This window comes from Podarcis filfolensis, assembly GCF_964270895.1.
Source record: "Podarcis filfolensis genome assembly, chromosome: 12".
NCBI classification, from domain to species: domain Eukaryota; kingdom Metazoa; phylum Chordata; class Lepidosauria; order Squamata; family Lacertidae; genus Podarcis; species Podarcis filfolensis.
Genome location: NC_139614.1, coordinates 45,061,144 through 45,081,479, shown reverse-complemented (window position 1 = coordinate 45,081,479; position 20,336 = coordinate 45,061,144). Strand labels below are relative to the sequence as shown.

The window sequence follows — 20,336 nt, the reverse complement described above, 5'->3', positions numbered from 1 at the left end:
AAGCGGCACGACGCAACGTAAATTTCTTTTTTGAATTGGAGATGTACGAATAGGAGTGGATTTAAACAAGATTGGCCTCTGACCATTTCCATTAACAATTTCTCATTTTATGTTGGTAATAGCTGCATCACCCCAGAAGTGACTCAGGCAAGCTATTAAGAATTAAGCTACCAAGAAAAACTGCAGTGCTACCAGCTGAATAGGAGAAGGGGCTTTGAAAGAAAGCAAACAGGTGTTCAGGGTGCCGTTTTCACCCCATGGGTTTTTGAAGCAGAACATAATATTTAATGGAAAAGTTCTGCTTTGAAAGCTCATGGCATTTGCTGTTCAGTAATAGAAGCAACTTCGCAGTCATGCTGTAACCCAAAACAGGAAGAGAAAGTTAGATTGTTCCAGAAATAACTCTTTAAAAATTCAATTGCACAGGATTTTTTCCTGTTTTCTGCGGGGGTGGAATAATCTGGTTGTTAGACACATACATTTGTCTCTGTTTCAGGGTACAGCATGAGTTTTGATGTGAAAGTCATGCATTGAAACAAAAACAAAAAACCAATCCCACAAACCTGTTGGAAAGAACTAGAAACGTGAGGTATACAGGGCTGCAATGTTTTGTGGTCCTTCCTTCTTCAGGGGGGTAAGAGAGAGAATGGACATAGTTTCTTATCTCTGAATATAGCTCCTTAGAAAGAAATTTATTTCCCAGAGCCATAAGTAACCCAGTAAGTACACTCAAGAACATGAAGTTCTTCTTGAAGCAATGGGTCAATTTGAATCGAGAGTTCTTTGCAGGAGCATTTCAAAGAGTTGTATACATACCACACTCATGCTACTGCCAACCTGGGAAGGCATCTTAAGAATCAAGAACTGACAACACAACATGCAGGAACTTGGCCTGTTTCTATTTGCCACTTAGAATAGCTATGTGCATTATATATAGACATAGCTGTCAACCTTTCCCTTTTTTAAAGGGAAATTCCCTTTTCCAAATAGGATTCCTCGCAAGAAAAGGGGAAAGTTGACAGCTATGTATATAGACTGAAAGAAAAAAGTGGCCTATAAGGTTTAGAAACAACCCAAATAATTTTACGTTGCATATACACATAGGTCCCCCATTCTTTTTTCTATACGTGCTACTTCTTGATATGCAAGGTTCAGTCACTGATAGTTCTTGCTGCTTTATTTTCAGGGGTTCACGAATGTCACGAGTACATTAAAAGTTTGTGATCCTGCTGAAATTTTGCCATAAGAATCGTGTTAAGTTCAAATGGGCACTGTAACTGCTTTAACTGAGAAGGCAGCATTATCAGAATGAAATCAATGGGTTGTATAGGGGATTGCAGTTTGCATGCTGCTGCCATGCAAACTTTATAATGTCTGTGAAGGGAAGGAGCCTTTAAAATTATCCAAAACAGGAAAGGGGGGGTCAGCCACTTCTAAAGTAAAAAAGGGAAACACAAACTCCAGCTTAATTTGGCTCAAGTTGCTGTTAAAGTTGGATTTTTTTTCTAGAGCAATCTTTGTCGGCTGTAACAAGCTATTCCCATCTAGGCCAACTTAACATGAAAGGGAACTTAGCACTTGGGAGACACAACATGTGGCACAACGTACAACAGAAATGGGGCTGAGAAAGTTATTGGCAGGATGTGGGATTATGAGCACCTTTCTCCCATGTGTGAAATTTCCTCAGCACCACAGCCAAGGAGCCCTGGCATTACATGTGACTGTCACTACCCTGGATGAAAAAGGAAACACATTGAATGTGCTTCTAAAGTAATTTTCAGTACCAGAACTAAAGCTGGGTTCTCAAAGGAAACTTAGAAGCAAACCCAATTTGGCAAACATCTGACTCAACACCAAACCACGTTGGTATGGAGCTGGAGAATGTACACACAATCCGAAAATGTGATTTTCACACCTAAGCTCAGAAAGCCAGAATAGGGCCAGGGAAGAGATAAGTACCTATCCCTCCAAGTAAGACTCATCTGCTTATAAAAAGGTATAAAATGTTATACCAGGTGCAAGACTGATGAGCTAAAGACTTATAAAATGAATGCAAACATCTAGGATTATTCAGACAGGCATAAAAGGACTCGAGGCCATTATTTATATGCCACCTGTCTGACTGGTTGCCCCAGCCACTCTGGGTGGCTTCCAGCAAAATATAAAAACGCAATAAGCATCAAGCATTAAAGACTTCCCTATACAGGGCTGCCTTCCAATGTCTTCTAAAAATCATATAGTTGTTTATCTGTTTGGCATCTGATGGGAAGGCATTCTACAGGGCAGGTGCCACTACCAAGAAGGCCCTCTGCCTGATAGTGTAATAAATACACTAGCCTGGCGGGGACTGACAGAAGAGGGGCAGAAAGTTGAATATCCACATTGGAAATGGAGTAGGCTTGCCTCCTCGGTTTCCCAGCTGCACCTACAACTACCAGGTTAGTGCTTAAATATAAGACTAGAATTAGCACACAAAGCACTGATGAATGATAAAGGAGTTTGTGTGTGAATAGGCCATTGGTGTCACAATGAAAACATCTGGCCAACTAACTCCTCTCTTTTTTTTAAACCTTTGATTATGTGACTAAGAAATGGTCACAGCATTTCAAATTGCAGCCTATGAATGCATCTACAGGCTTTCTTGGGTTTAGAATCTAAATGTGTTATGTGAGTGTTTACCATCGTACGGAGAAAACAGCCCATGAGTTGAAAAGCATGTTAATTTTGACATCAACTGTCAATGCATTATTAGCATTCTAACCATAGTCTCCAAAACAGAAGTCATTATTTCCGACTGGTAGAAACACTAATACTGCAGGGACTTTTTCTGAGTGACAAAAGGCCATTGGGGAATACGCTCCCTCCATCCTGCAGCACAGAACATAAAATTTACCATGTAACTTGGGGAACACACAACTAACTTTCTGTTTCATTGTGCAACTTGAACCAAATCTAGGAGATTCCAGGCCCTCACGTACAACACACCACAAAACTTGCACTTAATTTTCCAAAGCATCGCAAAAGAGGTTGGCTCTGAAAATCCACGACAGTTTCATTTCGCTGCAAGCAAACGTCTGCATTTCTTCTAAAGTACCCACGGAGATTAACGAATAAACATGCTAATCTTTGAAAAGGCTAGTTTAAAATTAACAAAACATACCTAACAAACCGAGCTGATAAAACAGTTTGGAAATGCAGTTAAGTATAACAACACTGCACACTTTAAAAAAGAAAGCCATGCGTGTGAACGAAAACTGCATGCTTCCACCATTCCACTATTAGGGTTAAGTGGGTTTAGTTGCACCAATCCACTCTGGCGGGTTAAAAAAAACAAAAGAGAGAATGTATAATACACATGTAACACCCGAGAACTCACAAATAGTGTTCTATAGAGTGAGGTAGTATTTTCACAAAAGACTAGTCCCGATGCTCTCCTCTCTTTTAAGTATCCACACCCAAAGTTTCCTTCGTAGATACTCTTTAGGAAGATGGAAATGGAAGAAGAAAGCAGAGGGTTGTGGCAGCATGAATGCACAAGCAGCTTTACCATTAGCACAGTTAAGGAAAACAGTCAAAGGTGTCTGGAATTACAGACTGGCACCCACCAAAGGTACATGTGTCATCATTTTTGCCATTTGTTTGGTCTCACCTCATTAACACAGCAAAGTAACTCCCCCCCCCCAATTGTTTGCATGCTTCCATCTACAGTACCACTTGAGCAAATCATAGGACCTTTTACTTACGCATCCTTCTGCAAACGTGTTTAATCGCATTTGTATGCTTCACTATAATTTACAAAGGGTGTTTTCATAATCCCAAACTGGCCCAATATCCGGCAATCATGTATTAATAAAATCAATACAGTAGAAGGAGAATCCCTATACCATTTATCATCATCAAATCACTGTTTTGAAGCGTTTTAAAAAATAAAAGTGTGGGTGTGACTTCATCATTGGACAGATCCGAGTTCTATCTGGGCAAGAGAGAGGCTTCAATCTCTTCCAACAAAACTTTGAACACCTTTGTCAGATTACCATAACCCTCTATGACAGGGATAGGAAACCTGTGATCCTTCCAAAGGGGCAGCTGGAGTCCCGCAACATCTGGATAGGTAGGTCCCTCATCCTTTCTCTATGGCTATACTCTTTGCTCAAGAGCTGTTCCCCCACCCTGATTACCTTACACATGTTTCTGATAGAGCAGACCCTTGAACGGTAAATTTGCAGGTAATACCACTTCCCCTACTACTTAAACAAGTAGCACACCATCAAGTAAACTTCAATTATGCTATGAGATCCTGTAAAGTCATATGCACTATCCACCCAGTTACTTATTAATATACATTGAACATCATGTCCCAATGGATTAGTTTATTTAAAAGTTTCAAGTTTCTCCACTTAAAACTAAAAACTAAAAAAAACCCCTTTAAACCTGTAATGGAAAGGAAATAGAAAAAGGTGACCACAATTTAATTTTTTTTAAAGACATTGCACAACACTTTCCCAATCCCGGCCCCACAAACACACCAGGAAAAACCCCGCCGGCATTTTAGATTGCAACAAGTTACTTCTTTGGGTATCAATGATTGCAGAAAACTTAAATATTAGTGTAAAGATTGCACCTGGCAACCTTAATAACAGCACAGAAAATGTACCGTTGAGAAAATTAACTTTTAAATATACTGATGCATAGCACTGTTTCAAGTGTAAGAAGCAAGTACTCCAAGACCAATATCCATTTCTTACTTTGTCATTAAAATATCACCAGAGATTAGCAAATCTGGGCTATTCCAGAATTCACTTCTGAAATTTTGTCTGCATGGCAGAAAACAGGGAGCAGGCAGACTCAAGGTCCTTAATAAGTTTGCCATCTCTTCAAAAGGCAGATATGAATGGAGTCAAGAAGGAGCAGTCTTTAGGTAAAGGTAAAGGGAACCCTGACCATTAGGTCCAGCCGTGACCGACTCTGGGGTTGTGGCGCTCATCTCGCTTTATTGGCTGAGGGAGCCGACGTACAGCTTCCGGGTCATGTGGCCAGCATGACTAAGCCGCTTCTGGCGAACCAGAGCAGCGCACAGAAACATCGTTTACCTTCCCGCCGGAGCGGTACCTATTTATCTACTTGCACTTTTGATGTGCTTTCGAACTGCTAGGTTGGCAGGAGCTGGGACCGAGCAACGGGAGCTCACCCCGTTGCAGGGATTCGAACCGCCAACCTTCTGATCGGCAAGTCCTAGGCTCTGTGGTTTAGCCCATAGCGCCATCTGCGTCCCCTTTAACTCAGCCTAAAAAAATGACCAAGTCTATTACTCATTAACAGAGTAAGGGAACAACCTACAATGTAAGAGTGTCTACTCTTGGGAGAGTAGCAACTCCCAACTGCCCAGCAGAAGTATACAGAAAAATAGCTGAAAGGCAACTGGATCTTTCTGCTCAGCTTCTCCCGCAGAAGATGGCACTGTCTGGTATAGGCACGAACCTATCTTTGGGTCTTCGCAGCGTGTGGCTTCCAAGCGAAGCATCCTTCCTGACAGAGGATACAGGGGCAGCTTGTTTCCTTCATTTTTCACATCCCCATTTTGGAAATGTTCCTTGAAAATCATCACTCCTTAAGAGCACCACTCTGGGCTCATTTTTTTAAAAAGCAACTCCTTGTCTTTGTAATTTCTTTTCATTCAGGGTTCCCTTTGTGCCTGAGAAGACCTCGTAAGACATACAGCCTAAATCAGGGAATTCTCTTATAAGGAATAATGGTATTAAGTTACGCACATCAAATGGTTGGCCTTGATCCAAATAAGTATAGGCAGGAGATCTGCACTTGCAGAATTATGGTTTTTTTTTTTTGTTATGAAGCAAGTAGAGCCTCTACTACTATACAGGAGCTGCCTTTTGGAAGAAGTAAACAAAAGCTTTGTTTTATGTGCATACTCCTATGTTCACAAAACGGTGGTCAACTCCTAACAATGCCATCATAAAACAAGGAGCATGATCCTACATATGCTCGCTCAGCTACAGCTTGGGTCTCTGATTTTTTTTTGCTCCATGATTCAAAAGATCTTCCATTCACAGAAGCAGAGTTTCCCTCAGCACAACTCTCCTTCTGTTCATGGAACAAAAGTCAGGACCCAAACCAACCAGTCTTACTATGCATACCTAAGACTGCAGCACTAACCGTAGAAACGCACAGATATAAGCCCCCAAAGTATCCATTCTTGAATCTGAGTGAATATACTTCTGTTGGGCTTCGCACACTTTTCATAGGACTGCTCGTGCGTTTTCTTGCAAGGCTACAACTTTAATCAAAATCTTTTATAAGTTCTGAAAATGCAATTGGTAGACCAGTGCCGCAAACAGACTCAATCGCAATGTGTGTTTACTATAAAAAGATACTAATGTTGCAGAATGCAGATGAAAATGTAATTAAAAACATGGCATAATGTGAGTTAGTGAGGCAAAGTGGCTTAGTAATAAGCAATGTGTGACAGAATAAAAAATGGGAATCACTCGAAGAGAAATACCACTACCGCAAAGAGACTTACTGGCAGATTTCTTGCGGAATCCAAATAGAGAATAAGCAATGCTGACGACAGGCCATCATTGGCTTGATCTTTATCAGCTCGAATGCTTTTTAGAACCTAAAGTAAGAGAGGCATTATTTAAAAGAAATGTTCAAGTTAATTACCATATTTCCCCGTGTACAGTGGTACCTCAGGTTACATACGCTTCAGGTTACAGACTCTGCTAACCCAGAAATAGTACCTTGGGTTAAGAACTTTGCTTCAGGATGAGAACAGAAATCGTGCTCCGGTGGCACGGCAGCAGAAGGAGGCCCCATTAGCTGAAGTGGTGCTTCAGGTTGAGAACAGTTTCAGGTTAAGAATGGACCTCTGGAACGAATTAAGTTCTTAACCCGAGGTACCACTGTATAAGACCAGGTTTTTTCCTAAAAAATGATGTCCAAAATTTGGGGGCATCTTATACACAGATAGATCTCCCCCCATTTTCTTAAATCCGAGTCCCCCCAAATAAGGGGTATCTTATACATAGGGGCGTCTAATAGTCAGGAAAATATGGTATATTGCCCGGGGGGGGGGCTCTGTTGGAATGCCATGGTAAGACCTGCACAAGTAACCGTGCGACCCAGAATCACACACTCCTCCCTCCACCTCCCACATGGCCAAAGGGGGGTTCAGAACCATTTTTCTTTCTGCTTTCTGTTTTACCTGAACCAGGGACTGTGTTTAGCATATACTCTGAATCAATTCAAGCCAACTCTAAACCATGGCTTCTGTAGCTGGCTTCTGTATACCATGATCCCCGTCTGGACAAAACAGGAAGCCACAGTTTACATAAAACAGAAAGTAAAAGCTTCTTAAGTCCTCTTCCTAGCTGTGTGGAAGCCTGAGGCTCATTGTGGTTCTTGCACATGCAATAACAAACCATTGTTTATCAAGCAATATGACTTATGTATGTGTAAAGACCCAAGTCTTCGTTCTTATCTATATTGAGAACGCCCTGTTTAAAGCTGCGAGACCATGTATTAAAAAGATAAAACAAAATACCTGATCAAGATTCTCTGCAGTAGGCATCAATGTGAGCCATTCTAGTTTTAAATGCAATCTTCCTTTGGAAACTTCATCCAAAGTAAACCACTGTAGGCAAAGTAAATAAAAGATTGTGAGAGGCAAAGCCATCCACTAATAAGTCAACCTATGATATTATAGATTCCTGTTTCATGACATACTACTGGTACTTTGTGAAATGGCGCACTGACATAGCATAATGAAACTAACCGACAATAACAGCTAAGTCAACATGATTCCCATTTATCTTTAACATTCAATCCATGCTCTAACACTACAATAAAATGACTTCATGTTAAGACATTGTACAAACATTTCCTTACAAAAAAACATTTTAACCAACGACTATCAGTGACTTCCACATGCTGTGACCATTCATGCCACAATTCTACGTCTTCGGAATGTCTACCATCATAATAAATGTACACAGAGGAGAGATGGCGTTTCAATGGTTCCACAGAAACGGTGTTATAAAAATGTAGAAATCTGCTGCAGAGGGAGGCTGCAATCTTGGAAGGAAGGTCCATCAAATCCTTCAACATTTGAATCTGAAGTGTGATTAAGCACCGTAGGCTGACCACCTCAGGGTATGAGCCCTGGTACACTCTTCCCACCAAAGAGCAGGTAGAGACTTACCTCATCTAAATGGCGCTCCTTTTCAACCTCAATTAGGTCTATCATTAGACTAGGAGAGAAACACATTAGAATAATATCATTATCTCTTCTGTAAGTTGTATAGTTGGAGGGATCAATGAAGTATTAAAAAGGATAGTGAGTTAATCTAATCATATTTATGCTACCCTTATGATAATTTGTTGTTGTTGTTGCTGTTGTTTATTAAGTTTGTAAACCGCCTTTCATCTGAAGATCACAGGGCGGTTCACAACATAAAAATACAAAATGAGAACACAAAATAAATAATACAGGCAGGGACCATTTTGTGCAGAGGTTCTGGTCCTTGCCCCCACGTAAGCCCTTCCTGGGTCCAAAAGGTTGTGTGTCAATTGGACATGCGCAAAATGGTCGCAGCCTACAATAAAACAAACCAATGACCCCACTCTTGCAAGCACAGTTTAAAGGTCATAGAATGCCAAAGGCCTGGTTATAGAGAAACGTTTTCACCAGGCACCTAAAGTATAGAATGATGAAGAAGAAGAAGAAGAAGAAGAAGAAGAAGAAGAAGAAGAAGAAGAAGAAGAGGAGGAGGAGGAGGAGGAGGAGTAGTAGTTTGGATTTGATATCCCGCCTTTCACTCCCCTTCAGGAGTCTCAAAGCGGCTTAACATTCTCCTTTTCCTTCCTCCCCCACAACAAACACTCTGTGAGGTGAGTGGGGCTGAGAGACTTCAGAGAAGTGTGACTGGCCAAAGGTCACCCAGCAGCTGCATGTGGAGGAGCGGAGACGCGAACCCGGTTCCCCAGATTACGAGACTACTGCTCTTAACCACTACACCACACTGGCTCTCCAGTGAAGGCACCAGGCAAGCCTCCTTAGGAGGATCATTCCACAAACAGGGCGCCACCGCAGAAAAGGCCCGTTCTCGTGTGGCCACCCTCCAGAGAAAGCACACAAAGAAGTGCCTCAGATGATGAGTGCAGAGTCTGGGCCGGTTCATACTGGGAGAAGTGGTCCACAAAAAATGAGTAGAATGAGAACAGCATCTAAGTTCTCATGGGGCAAGAAAGGAATTGGTAAGGATATATGAAGCAAAGGGTGACTGCTTGTTAAGAGCTTTGAAGAAAATTGCCACATTTGCAATTGTTGTGGAAAAGACATAAATTAGGTCCTTGAATTGTGATAACATGGTGTTCTGGGGAAAACAACAGAGCATGGCTTTCATGAGGACACATACGAGCTTTTTATGGTTTATTCCTCAGGCAACGTATCAGGCAGCTAAAGCCAGATATATGTTACAATAGTAAAAGCAATAGAGCATAAGAATTAGGTAGGAACGTATTGTTACTTCTAACACTTACAAAATTTATTTCTTTTCAGTGTGTAGGTATTTTTAAAATGCCATGCATGCATTATCATGGCATTTTGAAAAGGCAACTGTTCTGTGTATATGCCAATACTGCATTTGGAGATGTTAACTATTTTTCTTCAAGTTCTGCTGAGTTCAGCTTTCCCTCCCCTTTCATTTACAGTTGTACCTCGTGTTACAGACGCTTCAGGTTACAGACTCCGCTAACCCAGAAATAGTACCTCGGGTTAAGAACTTTGCTTCAGGATGAGAACAGAAATCGCATGACGACGGCGCAGCGGCAGCGGGAGGCCCCATTAGCTAAAGTGGCACCTCAGGTTAAGAACAGTTTCAAGTTAAGAATGGACCTCCGGAACAAATTAAGTTCTTAACCCGAGGTACCACCGTATAGAAAGAGGGATTCTGGCAGTGGCACGCAAAGAGAAAACAAGGACTAAAAAATACTTAAAACACAGGAAGCATGGAATTTTATCTATTAACATTCAAATCAGAAGAAAGTACAAAAACAACTATTTTTTGCCAATATCATAAATGTATCTTGCTTGGCATTTACCTTCCCAGGAAGTCATCCTTGTCTGGGTCTTCATCAAAGAGCTCAATCTCCAATTCCTGTCCTGGGTGCTCATACACTAAGGCCTGCAAATAAGGTAGTGAATAAGGTAACCTATTCAGCACAAATATCTGACATGGCTTTTAATGCGTCTACACTATACAAAATACCTATCACTACAGAATTATGTATAAGTAGAGAAGTGCAGGATACACACAGGTCTGATTACAAGGATGCTGATAAACCAATCGGATTTATTACTACCATATAGATTAAAAATAATAACAAAAGAAAACTCTTTTACATTCTCACCTTTTTAGAATGATTTTTTTTTACACAGTTTAACTTCAGAACAAAGTGGCTTAACACCACCACCCAGAAATTAACTATTGTGAACGGGTTGTATTTAAGTTTTTCTCAGAGTAGAGCCACTGAATTTAATGGTGCTAAGTTAGTCTTGTCTATCATCATCATCATTGTTCACACAGCACCAAACTATGGCTTGGCATTATACCTGAACTAATCTGTTGTGCTGACAGCTGCAGTAGTCCATGTACCAGCAGCAGAAAAGACACACGAGGTGATTATCTCTCCATGTAAGAAAGATGTATACGGAATTAGCCCTCAAAGGCTCTATTTTAATGCCGTTTGAAGTATGGGTACCGATATCGAACAGCAATTTTAAACTTTGTACCTCATAAACTTCGTTCCACTTTGGGTTGAGATTTTCTTTGATGACTTTGCTTTGGAAAATTTGATTACCCACACGAATGATTCCGTACGGGTCAGACTTCCCTTTAACAATTCCCTTTAGGTAAGTATCTTTTCCCTCAAGATCCTGAGCTTCAATGAAGTGTATCCTTAGTACACCCTGTCAAGATGCAAGAAATAGTTATCCATCATATAGTTTTCAACAATAAAGTATCAACACAAATTCTTTCCACTGCAGGATGACTGACCATTAACTTGACTGGATCAATCCTTATTAGTCCCTGGTCATGGGATTGCTCTGGCGTAGTACCGCAAGTCTACATAGTAGATTCTGTTCTAAGGGCATGTATCTATGACTGGGTGGCATGTTCTGCCAATTTATGACAGAACAGAAAGCAAATTCATTATTATTTTGGATTATATTTCTTTAAACTTGATTTGGAGCATAGTGTGTGGCATAGCAGTACTCGATTCCAAAGAGTTGTTAAAGCCAGGTTTTTTTTCTGCGGGGGACGCATACCCCTAAATATTTTGTGAATCTAAGTTTGGCCTCATTGAGGGGCAGTATTTCAATATGATTAGGAAAATGAGAATACCTCTTTAAAAAATTAAGAAAAAAAGCACTGGTTAAAGCTAAGCAGGTACAGACTTGATCAGTCACCTGGTCTGCACTCAGTCTCAAGATTTAAGTATCTGTGAACAGCCTGCTCCTGTTAGTTTCTCTGGTTATCCAGAACATTCCAGAAGTAATTTTGGTCTATTTTTTCCACATATGAACTTGTGATATTGCTGAATTAGATTCTGTACTGCCTCATTATTTCAGAATTTTACCCAAAATAAGCATTAAGTTATACAAATGGAAAAACCTGAGGTATGAAAACGAAGAGTCATTAAAATACTTTTGTTCAACTATTGTCCATGACAGGGAAGGACATTCCTAGCTTCACCTTGGAAGGCTAAACCCACCTGAAGTTACTGTCATACGCTCAGCATCCAGATTTTTAGGGTCTTCACAAATAGTGTTTATCAAACTTTCACGAACCAGAATGGTTCTGCAAAGGTTACTCAAATAATACTGAGTTCACATTGTATTCTTTTATAATTTTATGCTAAAATTCTTACCTTTGGTATGGGGAAGCGCAACTGAGCAATCTGTACCTCACTGACGAGAGGAACAGTGATCCTGTTTGGAAGCACCAGGTAATTGGATATGATGTCTGATATTATAGTGTCTGATAAACCGCTATTGGGAAGAAAACGGAAGAGAAGTTATTTTAAGACATCTTGCCTTAGTTGCACTTTTGACACACTATCACTATTTAAACAGTTATTACATTTGCTGAAGCCACAGTTATTTATGCTTCTGTTAACATTGCAGGGTAAGGAATTTCAACTCCGGAGTGTAAATAAATTTCAGGCAAACTGCCAACACAATTTCTCTTCCAACATTTCTTCATCTTCTAATTAAAAAGCGACAACCAGATTTATAGAGCGTACAGCAAATCTACCTATATATGCAGGCTGCATAAATATTTGTTCAGCCCCCTTTACGCGTTGGTTAAAATTCTGAGCTAGTTCTACGGACGTCTTAAAATTCTTGGATTTTCCCCTTCATCTACATTCAATTTTATGAGAAAGGGTATATATAGAACTGACCCAAATAGCAAGATCATATGACCTAATTGGCTGGAGTCATTTCAGTTAGGACTCCAGGCTTTTTGTTTTGATTTAAGTCTGGAGGAAATCTATCTATCTATCTATCTATCTATCTATCTATCTATCTATCTCTATGATGAGTGGTAGTAGAACTCCTCCTACAAATTATCCTTTCACCCTGAACCATTTCCATACGTGAAATTTGACACACCAAGTGCTATTTGCTTTCAGTGTCTATGCCAGATTTTGGTCAGTCCTTGACCAAGACACTCTGCATAAGACCCCATCCCTCATCCCAAGACACCCTTCTAGGGGTCTATCTCCTCACAACATGAGGTACAAAGGCTCTTGTCAATGGGATCCCTGCTTTGAATTAGTTCCCACAATAACTGCCTTGACATCAGCCCTGCTTCCTTACGTCAGAGAGTGCTATACATTTGAATTCACTACACTTGCATTATCATCAGTCTTTCCCTAGGTGTACTGTATTAACTCGAGTCTAATACGCCATCGAATCTAATGCGCACCTCAGTTTTCAGAAACTTGAAACCAAAAAAGATATTGCTGGCGAATGCAGATGTGCCATCGAATCTAATGTGCACCTTAATTTTTGCAACCTAATTTGGCCAAAAGAGGTGAGCATTAGATTCAAGTAAATACAGTACATAAGATCCATCCACCACTTAGAGAGCCTACAATGATGCCAAAATGAAAACACTGAAGTTTCCAGAGTTTACGACGTGGATCCCAAGCACTGTTACCTTCAATGGCCACAAGATGGAAACAGTAGCTCAGAATAAGGGGCAGGAATAAGAGGCTTTGTATAAACATTATTCATTCTTCTCTGGGTTGCCTTAATTATTTACTATAAAATACCGTTGAATAGAAAATAAGGCCCATTACTCCAAGTTATTGTTTCATATATCATATATTGATAAAACTGATGTTAGCTTAAAGTAATCAACATACAAAAGTTAATTACTTTGTTTTTCTAAGGTGTAAAGGTAAACGTAAAGGGACCCCTGACCATTAGGTCCAGTTGTGAACGACTCTGGGGTTGCGGTGCTCATCTCGCTTTATTGGCCAAGGGAGCCGGTGTACAGCTTCCGGGTCATGTGGCCAGCATGACTAAGCCGCTTCTGGCGAACCAGAGCAGTGCACGGAAACGCCGTTTACCTTATTGTTATAGTTAAATAATGCAGCATTAACCCATAGAATGTCATTGTAATGCACACGTCTCTGGTTCCCTCAGTATTTTTTCCCCTTCTCGGTTACTCGCATATATTTCAGGGAGTCAGGTTTAGAAAGGTTTTCAAAATCATTAGGTTGGATCCAATTTAAGTTAAATCAGTGGAACCTAAATACAATTAAGCCTCATATTATATACCTTTACCTGGGAGTAAGTCCTACTGAATTCAGCATGGCTTACTTCTAAGTAGATTCTTTTAATTATTATTTATTCCTAGCCCTTCACCCTGAGGTCCCAGGACAAGTTGCAGCAGTGTAAAATGCAATATTATAAGCAGTTTACAACAAATTTCAATCACAATTACAGTGGGTCATGAAAATAAACATCTCAAGTGCCCAAGGCCAGGGTGAAAAGGTGTGTCTTTGGCAGACGAGGAAAACACAAGTTTGAGCATCTCATATCGGGCCCACAAACAAACTGGCAACCAGTGTAAAGGTAAAGGGACCCCTGACCATTAGGTCCAGTCGTGACCGACTCTGGGGTTGCGGTGCTCATCTCGCTTTATTGGCCGAGGGAGCTGGCATACAGCTTCCGGGTCATGTGGCCAGCATGACTAAGCCGCTTCTGGCGAACCAGAGCAGCGCACGGAAACACCGTTTACCTTCCTGCCAGAGCGGGACCTATTTATCTACTTGCAGTTTGACGTGCTTTTGAACTGCTAGGTTGGCAGGAGCAGGGACTGAGCAACGGGAGCTCACCCCATCGCGGGGATTCGAACCGCCGACCTTCTGATCAGCAAGTCCTAGGCTCTGTGGTTTAACCCACAGGTGACTGAACTTGAAGCTTGTGAGCATGTGGAAGCCACACAGTAATGAAATGATCCAAACTCAAAGAATCACAGTAATGTAGAGCTGGAAGGGACACTGAGGATCATCTAGTCCAACCCACCTGCAATGCAGGAATCTTTTGCCCAATGTTGGGCTCGAACTCATGACCCGAAGAGTCTCATGCTCTGAGACTGAGTTATCTCAGGTCACACAGTTTGCTATGTCAGTGCAAACACCACCAGGGAGGAAGTCAAAGCAGCTTCCACAAGTACATCAGCCTTAAGGTATCAGCACATTCGTGGACATTTGTCAATCTTCTTCTGTAATAATTTTTTGGGAGGCCAGGCAGATGCTAAGGGAAGTCTACGCGTGGCAAATTAGGTACTAATGTAGTACACTACCCACTCTGATAAGAATCAGAATTTTTCAGAAGACCAGTATAAAATATTACAACCAGTCTACAGTACTGCGGCAGTTTATATAGCCATTTTTCAAAACTATTAAGCGTACAGAGAAGCTGAATGCCAGATAAGGGAAAGAAAAGAGAATGTGTGAGTCTCATGTGACATTATTAAATGATGTGAAAACAATAGATTAACATTGTTTTTTGTTTTGTGTATTAACATATTTTTATTATAAGTTTTTCACTTTTTGATGTTTGTTATACGTTTGTATGTCAAGTTTATCTGTCAGAATGCAAATTAAAAAATTAAATGTAAAAAAGAAAGCAAAAAAAGATTTTCACAGAGGACAATTACTCTGGATTTGTGGGTATTCAAGGCAGTTAGTCACTTCCTAAAAATGAGTTGATATGAACGATCCCAGTGTGACTGTGAAATAAAGATTTCCAGGGGTTGGAGGGATGGAATCAATATCCAACCAGGGAGTGGGCAGGCTCTCACAAAAGCCAGCTATGCTTTAGTGCAGGGGTAGGCAACCTAAGGCCCTGGGGCCGGATGCGGCCCAATTGCCTTCTCAATCCGGCCCGCAGACGGTCCGGGAATCAGCACGTTTTTACATGAGTAGAATGTGTCCTTTTATTTAAAATGCATCTCTGGGTTATTTGTGGGGCCTGCCTGGTGTTTTTACATGAGCAGAATGTGTGCTTTTATTTAAAATGCATCTCTGGGTTATTTGTGGGGCACAGGAATTCGTTCATTTCCCCCTCCCGCAAATATAGTCCAGCCCACCACATGGTCTGAGGGACGGTGGACCGGTCCACAGCTGAAAAAGAATGCTGACCCCTGCTTTAGTGCGAGGATCTGCTGACTCAAGAGCACCATACTGACACAACACAGTGAGTAATTACGTAAACACCTCTGCAGGTGCTAGCAGATGCTTAGTGCACATCATTAAATGCACAGGACAAACTGGGGCACCAACATGCCCAACCAGTGGAAATGGCCACATGACTGCAAGTTATAATTAGCCTCTGCGATGAACTTTTGCCGTAAGTTTTTTTTAGGAAACCTACATTTTGCAACCCCACCCCAATTAATTTTGTCAAGAGGCAAGCAAAAAAAATACAGCAAAAAAAAGCTGGCATGGTATCTCTCTCTCTCTCTCTCAAAAGTACTGTAATATAGCAACCTTAAGAATTTCTTACTGCATTTGGAGACAGCAATAAGAAACAAAGATACTCAGTTATGCCTGAAAGTTTTAGAGAGAGATTCACAAGAAGCTTGTCCCAAATTGAGAGCTCAAGCAAGAGAGAGAAATTAATCAACAGTAAGCATAGGATTTCAGAGTTTACAGTACTGGGTGGAGCTTTACAAGTTAGCCTCAAATATGCACCACCTCAAGTCTGGGACTTCTCTTGACTGCAACAAAAGTAGACTGACTGCATTCTTTCCTTTGAATGGGCAAGCCAAATATAGCTAGAATGCTAGCAGTATTTTTCCTGCATAGAAACACCTTGTTTTCTTCCAGATGTTATAATGCTGCAAATTACAAACGATGCTATTCACCAGAAAACTCACAGCAAAGCAAAGTTAACCTTTGCCACCTATAATTTTGCAACTCTTCTGGCTGGTTTTGGAAGTCAAAACAAACTGTACAAGATGCAGTTCGCAGCTTGCAAAACAGCTAGCTTGGGTCTTTAGGAGCATTTCCAACTCCCCATATGTACTTTCCTTACCCATGTCTGCAAGCCTTTTTGTGCCGTTCTATTTGCAAATTCTTATCAACTACTACTGTTTGTCTTTAAAAAATCATAAAAAACCTACATGCATGCACACTGAAAAAGCTAAAAGCCAGAACATTTGTCAATTCCTCTTCTAAAGTTTTCAAGAGATCACTGAGGGCTATGGTTAAGCACGGCCCAATCCCAATGTTTAGATGTAGTATGTTTATCAACTCAGTCACATTGACAGCTTCCCAAAAAGTATAGCAGAGACCAGATGGAACACAAACACTTATTTCTTTGGAATTATCTTGTGTAATTATGCACACACACACACACACACTAAAACACTTATTAAATAGTTTCACATTCAATTTTTGGCTTACTTTAGTCCTGGAATATCCAGAAGATTGGTCAGTCCTGTCCAGTTAATTTCCAAAAGCTGAAGAGAAGGGGGGAAAAACAATTTTAAATGTTGCCCAGCGCTTAAGAAACAGAACAAAGGGTCACACATTCTGATAGCCGTAAGGATAATAGAATCACGGAATTGTAGAGTTGGACAGGAATACGAAGGTCCTGAAATATTTCCCCCCCAAAGTGGGTCTTGAAGCCATAACCCTGCGATTAATAGTTTCATGCTCTATCGACTGAGCTATCCCAGAGGCTAGACGGCAGGAAGCAATCAGTTTTACACTAACACACATGCAAATTTCAGCCAAAATCTGAAATGAAGGATAGCATTTGTTTTAGCCCCTTTATGAGTACTGTCCAACATCAGGAAGGATACAAGACAAACTATTTATACCTACAGATTAAGAACATCAGGATGACCCTCAGAATAGTTACTTGCATAAAACGTGCTAGGCTGCTATTCTAAATTTACTCTGGAAATCACTACCGTTAGAAATCAAGCAGGCCAACTCTTAAAAGTGAAGTGTGTTAAGGAACGTAGCTTAACGGCTGCAAAAATAGCTGCTAAACTTATTGCAAGATTACGTAACATTGCACATTAAGAAATAATGCACATTAGTACCATAATGTCGGCTCTAGTTTTCTCTCATTATAAAAGAGGGCATCTTATACTGTAACTGTGGCCTGTTTGCAACCCTCCCTAGCCATTGGCTGCACTACTATGATAGCACAGAACAGACTAAAAGTCACGGGGAAAACAGTCAACTCAACAAAGAGCCAAGCTTCTCACACTTACACACACCCCGCATCTAAGCCTTCTTGGAGAACTTCTGAAATTATTCTTTTAATTGCCATATTTTCCTGTCATGCCCCCTATTTTTGCTGCAACAACCAATCGCCAGTCCACCCTCGGCAATATCCGTGTACAGTGGTACCTCGGGTTAAGTACTTAATTCGTTTCAGAGGTCCGTTCTTAACCTGAAGCACCACTTTAGCTAATGGGGCCTCCTGCTGCCGCTGGGCCGACGGAGCACGATTTTTGTTCTCATCCTGAAGGAAAGTTCTTAACCCGAGGTACTATTTCTGGGTTAGCGGAGTCTGTAACCTGAAGCGTATGTAACCTGAAGCGTATGTAACCCGAGGTACCACTGTATAAGACGCCCCCTAATTTTTGACATTCTTTTTTAAGGAAAAAACCTAATCTTATACAGGGAAAAATACAGTATTGATTATACAGAACAATTCATCAGAAAAAGCCTAGAACTTTGGCACGCCTATGAGAGCCCCCTGCCAACCAACCTCCTTACAGGCAAGGCTGGCTCCACCATTCAAAAGTGTGAGGTGGCTCCCTCAGGCAGCGGATGCTGGAGCAGGCAATGGCAGCCCCCACATCCCAGCCATTTCAGTTTTCCTGAGCCAGTGCCCTGGCAATGCCAATGTGTTGGCATGCTGCTGGCCTGGCCTGGTTGTTCTGCCGGCAAGTCACAGACAGCACTGTTGAGGAAGGCTCCTGACTGTCTGAGCAAGTGGAGAAGCCGCCAGTCCAGGCCACAACGCTTCAGCAAGCATACTGCTGCACAAGCACTGCACTGCTCCTGCAAAGATGCTGGAAGTGCTGCTGCAGCATTGCAGATGTTGTTGGAGCAGGCAGCAAGCGAGGTGTTAGAATACAGAGGTGTGTTCCACAAGGGGAAATGCGCCAGCCTTGTAGCTGCCAAACTTTTCTTCCCTTCAGCTGCCTGCCTGCCCACCCCACCCCTTCTGCCCTGAGCAGCGTGGTTTTGGATTTGACAGTCCTTCAGCCATATACAGTGGTAACTCGGGTTAAGTACTTAATTCGTTCCGGAGGTCCATACTTAACCTGAAACTGTTCTTAACCTGAAGCAGCACTTTAGCTAATGGGGCCTCCTGCTGCTGCCTTGCCGCCGGAGGAAGATTTCCGTTCTTATCCTGAAGCAAAGTTCTTAACCTGAAGCACTATTTCTGGGCTAGCGGAGTCTGTAACCTGAAGCGTATGTAACCCGAGGTACCATTGTATTCCCATTCCTCCACCCCCATGTGTTTGCTTTTAAATCACGACTGGGAATAATTGCTCAATTCTGCTTCTCTTTTTTGTGGTTTAGTCCCCCCTGCCCTTGGCTCCGCATCTAATAAAATTCTTTGTTACTAGCTCACTGCGAAAGATCACATAGTACTGCCAAAGAACTGCTAGCGAAACGTGGCACTAGCAGGTAAAAAGGATGCCTCAGACTTGCCAAGTGTACCAGTCTGCATTAAACTTTAAACACAGTTGTGGAGATGGTAGGGAGTTTACTTAGAAATCACTCATCTTTGTGCCTTTGTTTTAATCTCCCTCTACAGAACTCTTCCGCAAGGCTGTCAGTTTTGTTTGTTTTTTTGCTAAATGACATTACTCTCTTGCTACAAAGCACCTCTGGCATATGTATAATAATAACAATAACAATAATAACAACAATAATAATATCATTATTTATTTTCCACCCATCTGGCTGGGTTTCCCCAGCCACTCTGGGAGGCTTTCAACAAAAGATTAAAAATACAGTAAAACACCAGTAATTAAAAACTTCCCTAAACAGGGCTGCCTTCAGACACATGCCTACACACGTGTGTGTGTGTGTGTGTGTGTGTGTGTGCGCGCGCGCGCGCCCGCATACACACATATACATATACATGCACATATATACACACACACACACTCATTCAGTATATTGAAACTTCCACGATAGACGAATCTATTAGAAACAGGAGGTCTCGAACACCCACAGAGATTGGACACAGAAGTTTCAAAAAAGTATTACTTTCAAGTTCTTGGGGTTTTTAAAGTGTATTTGTGTCATCTGCTTTAAAAACGTGTTATGTGGTCCCAAGAACGGAGGTAAATGATGCAGCAACTTTGTTGAAGCCAAGCAAGTCTGTGTCAATGCCTTGATCAGAGACCACCTGGGAGCCCTATGGATGCTGCCTTGAGTCTCATGGAAGAAATGCAGCATTTAAATGTAATATGCATCAAGCTCTGGTACTGAAGAGACTCATTGCTGTTCCACTAGTTTTTGTTCAGAAGCACTGCACAGCAGACCGTGGCCTCTTTAATATTTTACAGAGGATGCACACAGACATTTTAACAGATTTCTCAAATATAATATACCCAGGCTTGGGAACAGCTAAAATCCAGGGGGCATAATCAATAATAGACATCCAGGTGTTCTAGATTAGATTAATATTGATTCAAGAGGAAAAACAAAGGTCTACTCCTATAAAAAATAAAAATCTACTCAGGTCAAAA

General features: G+C 41.3%; 1 protein-coding gene across 4 annotated transcripts in view; it reads right to left on the bottom strand.

Annotated features, from left to right (window-relative positions):
* ESYT2 (extended synaptotagmin 2) overlaps positions 1–20,336 on the bottom strand; it is a 68,552-nt gene that overhangs the window by 16,707 nt on the left and 31,509 nt on the right. For 2 of the 4 annotated variants that reach the window (XM_083579427.1, XM_083579428.1), the window contains exons 7-14: positions 17,008–17,063; positions 11,950–12,070; positions 10,811–10,987; positions 10,120–10,202; positions 8,219–8,267; positions 7,562–7,651; positions 6,539–6,634; positions 3,377–3,478 (exon numbers count right to left, since the gene is read on the bottom strand). In XM_083579427.1, coding sequence (XP_083435553.1) covers positions 3,377–3,478; positions 6,539–6,634; positions 7,562–7,651; positions 8,219–8,267; positions 10,120–10,202; positions 10,811–10,987; positions 11,950–12,070; positions 17,008–17,063 — 774 coding nt within the window. The remainder of the gene's footprint in view (positions 1–3,376; positions 3,479–6,538; positions 6,635–7,561; positions 7,652–8,218; positions 8,268–10,119; positions 10,203–10,810; positions 10,988–11,949; positions 12,071–17,007; positions 17,064–20,336) is intronic. The other 2 variants (XM_083579429.1, XM_083579430.1) reach the window with 1 other exon arrangement.